This window comes from Xyrauchen texanus, chromosome 13, assembly GCF_025860055.1.
Source record: "Xyrauchen texanus isolate HMW12.3.18 chromosome 13, RBS_HiC_50CHRs, whole genome shotgun sequence".
NCBI classification, from domain to species: domain Eukaryota; kingdom Metazoa; phylum Chordata; class Actinopteri; order Cypriniformes; family Catostomidae; genus Xyrauchen; species Xyrauchen texanus.
Window position 1 is genome coordinate 8,496,264 of NC_068288.1, and position 15,403 is coordinate 8,511,666.

Below are 15,403 nucleotides of genomic sequence, written 5' to 3' on the forward strand. Positions count from 1 at the left end.
ATAATTATTTGAAATGCTGCCCCAACTTTTTTTTTGGTTACAATAATTACAATGGCAGTACAGTTATCAATATTTTACAAGTTTTTTGTTTTTAGTTTAGTTTACAACATGAATTCACCTTACTATATTTACAAAGGTTAAAGCTCATAGAAGCAAAATGACAAGTCTAAATCACATGGGCTGGTGTTTTAATGAATTAGATTTTTGCAGCGACCATGCAAAACTTTGCATTGATCACTATCCACCCCACAGTACCAATATTAGTCTTGTAAAATACAAGCAAGACTTCTTAAGTTCAAAAAGTGCATTTTATAGAAGCAGATAAGGTATCAAAATATAAAATATCTTACTACATTAAGGATATAAAATCCACTGTGGTAACCAGCAATTGTTTCCTCAAAGCTGAAGTGTGTACTGTCTGCACCAATAACACCACTGAATATAATTTCCAAAAGAAATGTTGTTTTCAAACTGTTTTCCGCATACGTCCCACAAACAAATAGTCCCGCCCCCAACTAACACCATTTGTTGAGAGAATGTTGTTGTGACAAGAGCCATTTTTAAAGCATCAAAGAGACACAGTGTTTAAAGTTTTCGTGAAAATTAACCAACAAATCACTTACGAATCGTTGTCTCTGCATATTTAACTGGGATATGAGAAAGTGTTTCAGCTTCAAAGTTTGTTTTGAGCAGCTGTCCTGCCCGTCACAACAACACAGACTCAATCAATGGCACGAGTTGGAGGCGGGACTATCTGTTTGTTTGACCAACAGCAGACTGGGGTGTATTTGGAAAGCTGTTTGAAAACAATGAATGTTTATTTTTGAACCTCTGTTCAGTGGTGCAGAAATTGCACGCTTCAGCTTTCAGAAGCATTTCTACAGAATATAACAGTTGAAATGTGTTTTGTTGGTGTAACCTATAATATATAATATATTCAGGTTGATTTGGTAAATAATAAATGAAGTTATATTTTCTATAAATAATTGTATATATAAATTAGATATAAATTAAAAACTGCGATGGACTGGCGACCTGTCCAGGGTGTCCCCCGCCTTTCGCCCAATGTTAGCTGGGATAGGCTCCAGCCCCCCGCGACCATGTACACAGGATAAGCGGTTGACGATGGATGGATAAATTAAAAATAGAAATTATATTATAATTTTTATTAATATAAATTAAATATCTAAAATATATATAAATATTATTATTAAATTACGTAAAATAATAATTTTTACTTGATAAAACAAGTTAATTTAGATATTACTACATATGGCACATTTTTAAGGTTAACATTTTTTCAATTATATATATTTTTTAGATGCTGTTTTACATATCGTGGAGTCTCTTCACTGAAAGGCATTCAAAGGTGTATGGATTACAAATGGTTTCAATGTCTAAATGTTTTTGATGGGATAGAATCTGTCTGTGATATTGTTATGAGTGGTTATTTTGAGTAATGATTTGCATTCACCCAATGCAATAATGACTTTTAAAGAAATCTCTCTCTCTCTCTCTCTCTCTCTCTCTCTCTCACACACACACACACACACACACACACACACACACGCGCGCGCGTGCGCTTTAACACGATAAGCAAGTTGCAAGAGTAACTCAACTTCTCAGGGCTCACCACAGAAAGAGCTGCATTCACAAACCGGTGCAATAATTCAGCTTTCAAGATCACACCGAAGGAACGGATCTCCGATCTCTATATGTTTTATAATGGGTTTCCGTCTCATCTCCACACATTTACCGGACAAGGAATGCTGACTTGAAATATTCAGGAATTTGATTTCAAATGGATCTTCAAAGACGGCGTTGTGTTCATGAAAATGAAGATATTTTGGGCTCTTCTGTACTTGAGCACTTTTACTGGATCAAACTTTGCCAGTATGAAGCACCTGGAGGACTCATTCAATGACTGAGCATCACCAATGGCGTGATTATCCGCTCCATTGTCTTAGCAATGGATGATAAATCCAACAAACTCCTTTTAGTTCCTATTTTGACCGTTTTATTCATCATGATCGGCTATCAGTACATCTGTCCAGCGGGCAGCACGTCTTGTCGGATCGGGAATGGAGAGAATATTCCGTTATCCAAACATCCCGCAGACGTCAAGCAAGAGTCTCCGGATCCAGATGAAGACGGTTCGGTGCGATTCCGGGCCAAATTCAACTTCACGCGCGACGATCTCGAGCGCCACGTGGATTTTGACATTAAGGGGAGCGACGTGATCGTATTCCTCCACATCCAGAAGACCGGTGGAACGACGTTCGGGAAACACCTGGTGCGGAACATCCACCTGGAGCACCCATGCGACTGCCGCTCCGGCCAGAAGAAATGCACGTGTCACCGGCCGGGGAAAGCGGAGTCGTGGCTTTTCTCGCGCTTCTCCACGGGCTGGAGCTGCGGTCTGCACGCGGACTGGACCGAGCTCACGAACTGTGTGCCGACTGTGATGAATAAGAAACAAAAGAAAGACGCGCCACTGAACCGACGGTACGTGTGTTGTTAAGCGGAATATTATATAAGTGAACAAACTGCATAGATTGTTCATTTGGGAACACTTTATAGTAACTTTTATTAATAAGTCATTAACAAACGGTTTGGAAGCTTAACAGATCAGTGCATGCACTTTAAAATATGCATATGTAGGCCTATGGATCTATAAAGCATTAAAGCATATTTTACGCATTTATTATTGACATAGAAGTTAGGTTAACGTTTTTACAATAGTTCCATTTGTTAACATTAGTAAAGGCATTAGGTATCATGAACTTACAATGAACAATAGTATACTATATAGGCCTATTGCTATTGGTTAGGGCTATTTTATGAAAATTGTTCACTAGTTCATAATGCATCAATGTTAATGATAATTATGCAACTTTTTATTTTACAAATGTATTATGTGTATGATGCAATTAACATTAACCAAGGTTGATATTAAGTGCTTAAAAACTCTTGTTCGTTGTAAGTTCAGTTGAACAATGTTGTTAAACGTCAAACGTATAGTTCACCCAAAAATGAAAATTCTCTCATCATATACTCGCACTCATGCAATCCTAGATATGTATGACTTTCTTTCTTCTGCAGAACACAAACAAAGATTTTTAGAAGAATATCTCAGTTCTGTAGGCCCATACAATGCAAGTGAATAATAGCCACTGGTCAGAACTTTGAAGGTCCAAAAAGCATATAAAAGCAGCATAAAATTAATCCATACAACAAGTGGTTAAATCCATGTCTTCAGAAGCAATATGATAGCTGTGGGTGAGAAACAGATCAACATTTTTAATTATTATTATTATTAATATTTACTGTAAATCTCCACTTTCACTAGCGATTTTTTATTTTCTTTAATTTGTTTTTGGTGGTTTGGATTCTTCGTGCATATCGACACCTACCGGGCAGGGAGGAGAATTTACAGTAAAAAAAGTACTTAAAATGTTTTCTTTTTCATATAGTTTCAGAAGGCGTGGATTAAATTATTAGATTACTTTTATGTTGTTTTGATGTCATTTTTTGAGCTTCAAGGTTTTGGACCCTGTTGACTTACATTGTATTTATCTGTAGAGCTGAGATATTCTACTAAAAATCTTTGTCTGTGTTTAGCAGAAGAAATGAAAGTCATACACATCTGTGATGGCATGAGGGTGAGTAAATGATGAGAGAAATTACATTTTTGGGTAAACTATCTCCTTATTTGAAGATGTAACCTATCACACATACAAATATATGATGAAGTGCTACCATTTAGAAAGCACCATTATAGTGGGGAAGCTATGTAGAATGTGTTGGTTATGAAAAACATACCTTTCATTCCTAAGTTTTTATTAGAACACAGCAATGTCATGAGTTTGGATTCATCACTCTTAAAACGATGCACATCTGTGTATATCAGTTGCCTGCTGTAGACCACTCTGAGTCACGCAGTCTTGAATATGTGTGTGACTGAGTGTGAGACAGCTAGACAGCTGAGTGTTTAGACACCTTTAAATATGTTGCAACTGCTTATGATATAAAATGTAGCCAGAACATGAAAAGCTAGTGGGAATGAAATGTGTACTGTATGATTTTACCTAATGATCCAAAATAAAGCCCCTATGAAATCGCTTAACAAGTGCTTTGTTGACATATTTCCTATTGAAAAAGGAAGTTGTGGTGGGACATAGAATGGCATGTCCCTTAAAAAAATAGCCAATAGCCTTAAGTTTAACTTAACAACCGTTGACAACTGAGCTGGGTATTGATACAGATGTCTCAATTAGATTCCAATTTACACACTCTCGATTCAATTCCGTTTAGCTTCAAAATAGATTCATGTGGGTATATTTCTGTTACAATGTCCATTTTGCTTACAAATCATTACCTAAATCATATTTTATCATTACGAAAAGTGGCCATCACCAAAGTGGCAAAATGTTAGCTTTTGAAAAATATTCAAATTCAGCCTATTCCATCAATAAAATGTATTTAAATTGCATATATTATATTGCATATATATTTTTGTTACATGTTTATTGTTTACTTGTATCATTTGTACTATTTACAAGTATTTACATGGATATGTAGGACAAGTGATAAATACGTTCTGTCTCTTTAATGATGTGTTCACACTTGTAGTTCGGTTCTCTTGGTCCTCTTGGTCCAGACCAAAAAAGAAAATGATACATTTAGTCCTGGTTCACTTAGCGTTCACACTAGCATTTTTAACACCGAACCTAAAGCTACAAATCAAAAGGCATCAGGAAAAAGTCACAACCTGACTGGAAAGATTTTATGACATATATTTTGTGACGGAACTTGCCGAACATCCAAAACAATGCTGGCTGCTGGGCTAAATGCCCTCGTTAGAATTAGAGTCAAAACAGCACCAGGAATTCCTCCGTTGCAAACACAAATGAAAATATGCTGCAAGGATGGCTGATGGCAGTTTGATGCCTGAACCGAGCTGTAATGGGCAACATACGTAGCTCCTATGATGAGAAGAACCAGGTATGCTGGTTCGGCTGGTTCACACTTGTTCAGATGAACCGTACTAACAGAGCAATCGCACCAGAGTTCGTTTTAATCGAACCAAATATGCCAAGTGTGAACACAAACTAGGGTTGCAACTAACGATTATTTTCATAATCGATTAATCTAACGATTATTAGAATAATTGTTTGACTATTCGGCGATTACGATTTACAACGATTAATCAGTAGCTCTTAACCAATTATTCTGCTTGTGGCCCGACTTAAAAGGTTGTATTAAACATGCTTACTAACAATAGTGAGGAAAAAAATAATCTTTTAAAAATACCTCTAAATGACATTCACTGAATTAAAGGGGAAAAATACTTTTTTTAAGTTTAATTCAGTAAAGAAATTCACTGCAAAAAATCCTATTGTTATCAATTAAAAATGTCTAAAAATCCTTAAAACAAGATACATTTAATTGAGAAGCAACATATAAGACTTGCTTTAAGAGAATGTATCTTAAATATACAGTAATTGTATTTGTATATAAGTGTATTTTTTTACATGGTTATACTTCTATGAGTGCAGTAAAGACAAAATATACTTATATTCAAGGTCTATTCTCTAAAAGCAAGTCTAAATATCTTACATGCTGCTTCTCAGGTGAATGCATATGTTTTTAAAGGATTTTTAGATATTTTAAAATATTTGTATTTTTAATATTATATTCAACAATAAAAAAAATGTTCTGCAGTATAGTTGCTAAAATTTTTTAAGTTGTTTTCAAAGAGTTTTACATATTTATATTGGAAAACAAGCCAAAACAAAAACAAATCAAAAACCTATTTTGTTGCAGTGTATAATGGGGTGAAGACTACCCTCTCTCACCTTTCTGTTCACTTTAATCCATCTTTAACTCACAAAAAAACAAACTCTCTCTTATTAATAAAGCTGCATATTGCCAATTTTCTTCACAATAAGAAATGCACATTGACATACAGTATATTGTGATTCAATAAGTCGTGAGCCATCATGTTATAATCTAGTTGCAGCAAGCATGCACGCTCGATGGACAAGTGTCCCCGTGACAGTGTGTGCATCAGCCGGATGCAGTTTCAGTCTCTCCCCCTCAGATCGAGACATTCGCGCAACTCATAGAAGAGGCGCTGACAGTACAGGAAATTGCCAGTTTCGGAGTTTGTAGTTATTTACGTGATCTGCTTCCGTGTTATTTGAACTTTAATAAAGCTATAACGCATTAAGCATAACTGCATTTAAGATGTAACTTAGGGGTGTTTCCTTTAAAGACGCTCAACACGCAAGTTTTGCTTCAGCGGAGCGGCAGCTCAAGCTCCACTTATTCCACAACGAGATTGCTTCTGTATTTACTTTGTATTTTTTTATTATAATTCCCTCATACTTTGCGATCTACATCACCTGAAGCTGTTTGGAAAGTTTAGAGTGCATCTGGACTGTGAGCTGTGTAAATCTTCCTCTCCTAAGTCAGGTGCGAGCTGCAGTGCTAGTTTAAAGTGATCTCATGGTACATTAAATTAGATCAAATGACTATTCTACAACTAACATTTTTGTTGAATATTTTTTATTATCAATGTTGTCGATAATGTCGACTAATCGTTTCAGCCCTAACACACACTAAGACTACCAGCATCAACCAGTGAGCGCACATTAACGAGAGAGGACGTGCATGCTTTCTTTAGGCATCCATATGTGATCAGAATCAAATGTTTCTTTTATGTTGTTGTTGTTTTTAATCAACAACTGACTGTGAAGAACAGAAAGGTTATAAAAAGAGACATTATAGACATTACATAAGGTTTGTGTGGATCTCATCTTTGGACACACAGAACGAGTTAAACTAAACTTACTCTCAACACGCAGTGAAAGGATCTCGCTGCTAATAACTCCTTCGCTATTATACTTCTCAATAACCGGTGAGTGGAATCTGAAAGTTTACCAGCCTGTGGCTAATCACAGACATTTTTCATCGCATAGCGTGAAATTTGGTCGCACATGCATGCGAGTGATTTACTTGCATTATAAAGGGTTGCTGCATTCATTAAAAGTTCGATCTTGGCATTTAGCAAACAATATCAAGATCTTTCAAATGAAGTTTCCGATGCATTGGAAAATCTATATTTTTACCCAATACTAATTAACATTATTTACTATTTTTGCTTGTCAGAAGTTGCTGTTATTAGAAGGATGGACATGCTCATTCTAGAGAGCATTTTATGGCGCAAAATATGTGAGTGCTTTATGACTCATCAACAATTTTGCTCTGTTTTTCCTCAAAGAAAAAGACTGTAAATTTAGAAATTTGTATATCTACTAAAAGTGAATTTTGAATCTTTTACAGCATTTACAGAACACTACCATATAGATGGCCTAAAAGCTAGCAGATATGGACTAAAAGCCACAAACCCTTTTTGATTTTATGTCTTGTTCTGTGATTACACAGTAATTTGTTTTTTTATTGTTCTTGATGAGCAGAATCGATAAACTTCCAGGTTAGGTCTTCTAGGTGTCATTTAATCAAGTGAGCTGTGATATTAATATTTTGGTCAAGCTGTCATACAACACATTCACATGTTCATTTAGTTTTGTACCAAAACTGATTTGCTTTAGTGACCTCATGAAAATTACTTATGATTACCCCCTCTCCATCTCTCTCTGTCTCCTGCCTCTCTCACTTTTTCCATACTTGGCCTTACAGAGATACTTAAAATGTGCATGTTTATGATCCTCTGCTAAAGGGTCTCTGTACCACACAGGATAAATCGATGCTCTCAGCTGAGTGTGCCAGAGGTGTTGATCTACTGCCTGTGGTGGTTCTAGCTTGAATGTCACCTTGGGCAAACCGCCATTAACCATGATTTGCTACTTGGTGGTTGGTTTCTAAAAAGCATTTGATTGGACAAAAATGTCTGTAGTGCAACTTGTATTTTTGGTCCATTTTTCCGGAAGAGAATGACTATGTATTTTTAATGCAAATATCTGCTGAAAATGAGAAAATTAGTCAACATTTAGGAGTACAGTAGCATATAGATGGTCTCAAAGCAAACACGTGGACTAAAAGCCACATAATTTTAATTTCGTTTTCATGGGGTTAGTCAATTTAAGGTGTCTTATCAGGGTGAACCAAAGGCTTGCACATCATAATGTGTTTGTGAGGGTGGTCGGTAAGGAGGTCACGGGAGGCTGGTTGCACCACACTTCAGTGCTCACAGCGTCAAAATAATAAACTTTTCAGCTTAACAATAATACAGTTTTCAGCTTTACAATAATAACTTTCTGGACCCAAGCTCTCTCACCGGTCTGCTGGTTGTGTGGCTGCTTTTATGCCGCTCTCCCTAGGCTCACTGAAATTAGAAACAGGTGTTAGGCATAATTTAGCTCAGGTGTAAGCACCCTTAATGCTTTCTCTCTCTCTTGATGGGCACTTGACCACGCCCCCGCTGCCACAAATTCCCACCGCTTGACTCAGGCCGGGATGCCATCCGGCCTGCCTACCACTCCCCCCCATTTCTGGAAAGGAAGTCAGCGACAGCCATCTGCGCCCCCGGTCTGTGGATCACCTTGAATTTAAAAGGCTGGAGAGCCAGATACCACTGTGTGATCCACGTGATGGTATCCTTCATGCAGTGGAGCCATTGGAGTGGGGCGTGATCTGAACAGAGGGTGAAGGCCCACCCCAGCAGGTAGTACCGTAGAGTGAGGACTGCCCATTTGATGGCCAGACACTCCTTCTCTACGGTGCTGTAATTTGTCTCCCTTAAGGAGAGCTTACAGCTGATGTACAGCACCGGGCACTCCTCCCCCTCCACCACCTGTGAGAGTACGGCCCCCTGTCCTCTGTCTGAAGCGTCCGTCTGCAATACAAAAGGCAGAGAGAAATTAGGTGCATGCCCCCGCAAAGTGCGGCTTTAACCTGCCTAGTTAAACTACAGCCATTTAACCCAACTTACGAATCATGTTCTTAAGGGTTTTATTAAATTACTCGACCAGGCCATCTGTTTGTGGATGGTAAACGCTGGTGTGGATTGACTTAATGCCCAATAATTCATACAGCTTGTCCGTGACATAAAAGTTGTGCCCTGATCGGTAAGGATTTCTTTTGGAATCCCCACCCGGGAGATTATTTTGAAGAGTGCCTTCGCAACACTGCATGCTGAGTTTCCAGATAATGTGTTGTATAATCCACTAGGACTAATATAAAGCGATGTCCACGTGCTATCCGCTCCAATGGCCCGATGAGGTCCATGCCAATTCTCTCGAAGGTGACCTCGATCACTGGAAGGGGGCGCAACGGCGCTTTTAGGGATCTGCGGACATCGCCGCCAATGCCCGGACAATAAAAACGGGTTCAGTGTCTTTCTTTCCCCTAGGTGACCTCCCATCGGATTACTGTGAGCCGCCTAGAACACCATTTCCCGCCGGCTTTGAGTGTCCTGCGTCACTCTAAACAACCGCTCGTTTATAATCGAAAAATAGGGATATGAAAGTGCGATGCTCTTTTGGAGTTGTTGACCATCAATCACTCTCATTTGGTCGAAGGCATGCTTGAGGGTTTTGTCTCACGGCTGCTCCAAAGGGAAATCACCTTCGGGAAATCCCCTGAGGATGGGAGGGGCTGCAGCCTCTCCCCCTCACGTCATCACGGCCCCGGCTCAACCTCCCCCGCCAGACATCCCACACTTCACATCTCATTGCTTTTACGCAGGACCACGTGAGGGTGGTCGGTAAAGAGGACACGGGAGGCAGGTTACTACACTCACAAGTAAGGATTCTAATGACCACACTTCAGCACTCACAGCATCACACAATAGTCTCTTCAGCTTCACAATAATAAACATTTCAGCTTCACTGTAATAACGTTCTGGACACAGGCTTTTATGCTGTTCTCCCCATGCTCACTGGAATTAGAAACAGGTGTTAGGCATAATTTAGCTCAGGTATAACCATAAAAAGATCTATCAGGCAGGACTGGTTGACCCCTAGGCCTGAGGACAACACCAGAAATTCCAGTGCATACCCTCTCACTGACCAGTCTCCCAGACATAGAACAAACAGCTCCTTAACCTGCGCTCTGTGGTGTGCAGGGGAATGGGGCTCAAAAGGAAAAAGTATGCCTACTGGGTATTTAACTGTTAGGATCATTATGTCAGGTGTGCAGGAAGGAGGACCCAAATGCAGGCATGAAATAAAGAGATCTTAATTAAATGAAAATAAAACAGAACAAAAAACTTGATGGAGAAAAACAGGTGTGGAGCAGAGGGGGGTGGGGCCGGGTCGGAATATTGCGCGCCCGGTCCCCAATCGGCCTGATGAGGTGCGCGAGGGATAAAGGCAGCCGGTGACGATGGTTCGAGAGAGAGAGAATTACGGGCATGTCTGTCGTGTGTGTGTTTGTTTAATATTTGTGTATTTTGAGTTCAGTTTTCATTAAACGATTATTTATGTTGACAAGCCGGTTCTCGCCTCCTCCTTGCCCATCTGGACTAACCAACCGATGTGGCTGAATCCAGACAAATGACAGAAGACAGACATTGAACACGTACCTGTCAGGGATCTGCCACAAAGGGGGACAAAAAAAAAACAAACTAAGTCAGAACCCTGACTTTCAAAGTTTCAGTGTTTATACTAACATACTGTAAGCAAATGTACGTGTGCTAGAACCACACTTTATTTAAGAATAAATTTGAATACTCATGAGGTCACATTGGCAACAGAGAAAGTCCCGGCATTAGTCAAGCATTTCTCTAAAAATTACAAGCACAAATAAAGCTCCATGTCCTTGAATGTTGACCATCCATTTCATGCTGGACAACCAAAGAGACAAACTGTGTTTTGCATTTCTATAATCTGAATGAAGGTTATTTGTTTATTGTTTTTCTCCCCTTTTTTCCCCACTTTGGAATGCCCAATCCGGGTGGCAAGTGAATCCGGGTGGCAGAGGACGAATCTCAGTTGTCTCTGCATCTGAGACTGTCAATCTACACATCTTATCACGTGGCTTGTTGCGCAAGTTACTGCGGAGACGTAGTTGTGGCAGCGGGGGCGTGGTCAAGCGACAAGTCCCTCGACGTCGCAATCCCCCACAAGCAGCCACCTCCGACAGGCATCACGGAGCCGCTGGGCGAACGCAAACGGGCGGTCGGACTTATCCAGTTTCATAGCCCGGAAGAGCTGGCGATTTTCTTCCGGGCTCCGAACAACCCGTTGCAGGATGGCTTTCCTCAAGTCTGTATAGGCCAGGAGGTTTGTTGCTGGCAGTTGTTGCGCCACGAGTTGTGCTTCCCCGGACAAGAGAGGGACTAGGCGGGCTGCCCACTGGTCTTGTGGCCAACCCCAAATTTCTGCCGTACGTTCAAATAAATCAAGGAACGCCTCTGGATCATCTGCCGGCGCCATCTTCTGTAACGCGGGCGGGGGCAGTGTAGCGCGGGTGTCCGGGGTCGCGGCTGCGGCTGGAGCGGCCTCCTGGCTGAGGAGGCTCCGGATGGCGAGCCGGTCCTCTGCTTGAGCCCGCATGATCTCGAAGAACCGACGATCCTGGTCTTGCCGGAGCTCAAGCAGGGATTGTTGGTGGCTCTGATGGAGTGTAGCGAGGGACTGGAGGACTTCCGCCAGCTGGGAGGACTCTATGGGGCGACTCTTTTCCATAGCTTGGAAAAAATGTTCCTTCTTTTCCTGGGTTTCGGCACCAGTGTAACATTTTCCACTAAGGAAGGGTCGGAAACAGGCGTCAGCTTCAAGGGTAAGCTTTCTTTTAATGTAAATCTTTAACAGTTTCAACAAATGACATCACAAATGATTCTTGGCCTTGGTGTCGGGCTGTCTCTCTCGATGCTCTGTGGCTGCTGCTTTTTATCCGCTCTCCTCACGCTACTGCAATTAGACACAGGTGTTAGGCTTAATTTAGCTCAGGTGTAAGCACCCTTACCGCTTTTCTCTCCCGGACGGGCGCTTGACCACGCCCCCGCTGCCACAGTAGTGTTTGTGGAGGCCCACGCTATTCTATGTGGCATCTATGAACAACTAACCACACACCCCACCGAATGCGAGAACCACACATTATAGTGACCACGAGGAGGTTACCCCATGTGATTCTACCCTCCCTAGCAACCGGGCCAATTTGGTTGCTTAGGAGACCTGGCTGGAGTCACTCAGTATGCCCTGGATTCAAACTCGTGACTCCAGAGGTGGTAGTCAGCGTCAATACTCGCTGAGCTACCCAGGCCACCCTGAATTAGGATTATTGACAAATGGACATGGACATGTACTTTTTGTTAAATGTATATTTGGAAAAGGGAAAGTGCATGTTTTGGACACTGTTCAACATTTTTTTTCACCACTTTTAATTAACCTTTTGATTTAATTAGTAATTTCAATGATCCTGCATTGTGGCAAATTATTTTTTTAATGTACAAATTAATAAAATGTCATGAACTCTTACAATAAAAAAGCTGTTTAAAGTAGTTTCATGTTACATCACAGGACACTACATTATATCACAGTGCAGGAAAGGTGAAACTGAATAGCTATTTTATCAGACTTTTATAAGCCCTGTGAATTTGGCGACAGAAGATTGAAAGTTTGGCTGGTGAAATCGTGTGCTTACTGACGTTCGAACCACTGCCCCCAGTGGCCGAAGCGGGAAGTGATGTTAAAGGTATGGGCATGTGTGAGTGTGTTTTAGGATGAAATGTTCACAAGGTGGAGTTGTATTTTTACTTAAATGATGTAATGCAGTAAACAGGAATGCATAATTTATAAACTCTATAACCTAATCCGAACCCCAATCTTAAACCTAACCATCAGTGGAGTAAAAGTTTTTTTTTTTTTTTTTTTTTTTAAGAGCAACCTCCGAACCATGTTTTGTTTGTTTGTTTTTTTCTCACAAATTCACAATAACTACCGTACCTGGTTTCTATAAGATCACAACCCTTGCCTCGGAGGTTGCTCCCGCATTGAGCTTTCAATAACACTAGAGGGAAAGGTGACTGGATCTGAATTGATGGAATTGGGAGGCTGCTTGTCAGTAATTCAGCTAAATGGGGTAGATGTTATTGTACATAAACATTCGGAATCAACATGTCAATATCCTGTTAGACTATGTTGAATTTTATAGCTTTACAGCTAACAATTTGCCTTTGACTTGATCAAGTTAATTTATTTAATATGTATTAAATTAATAATTTCGAAGCACTGTTATATACAACTGTTAGTATCAACAAAACAATTTTAATTTTCATTGAATAATATTTAGATAAGTCTCATCTTTACAGACAACAGACCCCTATAATAGTGTCAGATGCTTTTTTTTTAGTTTAGCAAAAATATTTAGCAATATAATTCTTATTTAGACAAGTGTCACATTTTAAAACAATACACCCTTGTAGCATAATGCTAATATATTTGATTTTAACAGTGAAAGCATGATGTCAATTGTCCATTTCTCTCAAAGTATGACTTCGCCATTTGAATGGCATCTTCTTTGTACCAATTGTTGCCACATTGTCATAGTTTAATAAATGGTCATTGTCATTTTCATTGTGCCTCTCATGTTTGAAATGCCCTTGTCTCTTTCATAGAATAATATTATCTGTTATTTGTCCTGTTTAACCAAACTGCACTATAATATGATATAATATGATTGTTATTGGGCTGATTGTTTGTTAAACCAATTTAATGCCACCATCTCTCTCATATAATCTCTCATCCCTTCCCTCAATTTGTGTAGCCAAATCCCATTCTACATATCAGACTTGTGTTTAAGCCCCTGTTGCAGACAGACACTAATCAGAGAGGCAGCGATCGCTTCCAGCAAGGTATTCACGAGAAGCTTGTAATGTTTGGATTCCTTCAGAAAGATTAGTGTAAGCGAGAGCAGCATCTTATCATCAGAATGAGAGATTACCATCCAGATTTATGCAGAAATCTCTGGCTTAAAATGAGTAGTGTATCCCCCATTGCTCTGAGGATCACTGCCATCAGCACCCGTGGTTTTATTCTTAATGTGTTTTTATGTCATGCCCTTTTACTTCTGGAAAATTCCAATGTATTGTTTCATTGCAACACGTTACACAATGCATAAAAACAGTTCAAATGAATGCACAGATAAATAAAATATGATATCCATTGAAGAGGTGGGTAGTAACGTGCTACATTTACTCCGTTACATTTACTTGAGTAACTTTTAGGGGAAAATGCACTTTTAGACTAGGTTTAAAAGTGGGTACTTTTTACTCTTAGTCAAGCGTTCCTGTCGTTACTTTACTGGGTTTCATTTGAATTAATGTGTAATTTATTGAGAGATTATTGAATGGGACTTTTACGACTTTTAGTTCACACAGCTGTGTGTGCTGTTACAGAGTGTCACTCGAGCCGAGTCCATCACTGCTGCAGCATCATGCTCTTCTAACTAAGTGAAACACTTTCTTTGCTCTGCACAGTAAAAAAAAAAAAGAAGAATTTCGTCATGCAATGCCTTCATTTAACACAAAGACAAGCAGATATTTCAAGATTAAAATGGCCAATGTCAAAATCAACAATAATATACTTACATTTACAGTATCTCACAAAAGTGAGTACACCCCTCACATTTTTGTAAATATTTGATTATACCTTTTCATGTGACAACACTGAAGAAATGACACTTTGCTACAATGTAAAGTAGTGAATGTACAGCTTGTACAACAGTGTAAATTTGCTGTCCCCTCAAAATAACTCAACACACAGCCATTAATGTCTAAACCGCTGGCAACAAAAGTGAGTACAACCCTAAGTGAAAATGTCCAAATTGGGCCCAAAATGTCAATATTTTGTGTGGCCACCATTATTTTCCAGCACTGCTTTAACCCTCTTGGGCATGGAGTTCACCAGAGCTTCACAGGAGTCCTCTTCCACTCCTCCATGACGACATCACAGAGCTGGTGGATGTTAGAGACCTTGTGCTCCTCCACCTTCCATTTGAGGATGCCCCACAGATGCTCAATAGGGTTTAGGTCTGGAGAAATGCTTGGCCAGTCCATCACCTTCAACCTCAGCTTCTTTAGCAAGGCAGTGGTTGTCTTGGAGGTGTGTTTGGGGTCGTTATCATGCTGGAATACTGCCCTGCGGCCCAGTCTCCGAAGGGAGGGGATCATGCTCTCCTTCAGTATGTCACAGTACATGTTGGCATTCATGGTTCCCTCAATGAACGGTAGCTCCCCAGTGCCAGCAGCACTAATGCAGCCCCAGACAATGACACTCCCACCACCATGCTTGACTATAGGCAATACACACTTGTCTTTGTACTCCTCGCCTGGTTGCCGTCACACACGCTTGACACCATCTGAACCGTCTCATCAGACCACAGGACATGGTTCCAGTAATCCATGTCCTTAGTCTGCTTGTCTTCAGCAAACTGT

At 40.0% G+C, this 15,403-nt stretch overlaps 1 protein-coding gene across 2 annotated transcripts in view; it reads left to right on the forward strand.

The window, feature by feature from the left end:
- The first annotated feature begins 1,641 nt into the window (after positions 1-1,641).
- The window catches only part of LOC127653669 (heparan-sulfate 6-O-sulfotransferase 3-B-like), a 48,872-nt gene continuing 35,110 nt past the window's right edge, over positions 1,642-15,403 (forward strand). For both annotated transcript variants that reach the window (XM_052140439.1, XM_052140438.1), the window contains exon 1: positions 1,642-2,505. In XM_052140439.1, the coding sequence (XP_051996399.1) occupies positions 1,970-2,505 (536 nt within the window). In that variant the 5' untranslated portion in view covers positions 1,642-1,969. The remainder of the gene's footprint in view (positions 2,506-15,403) is intronic.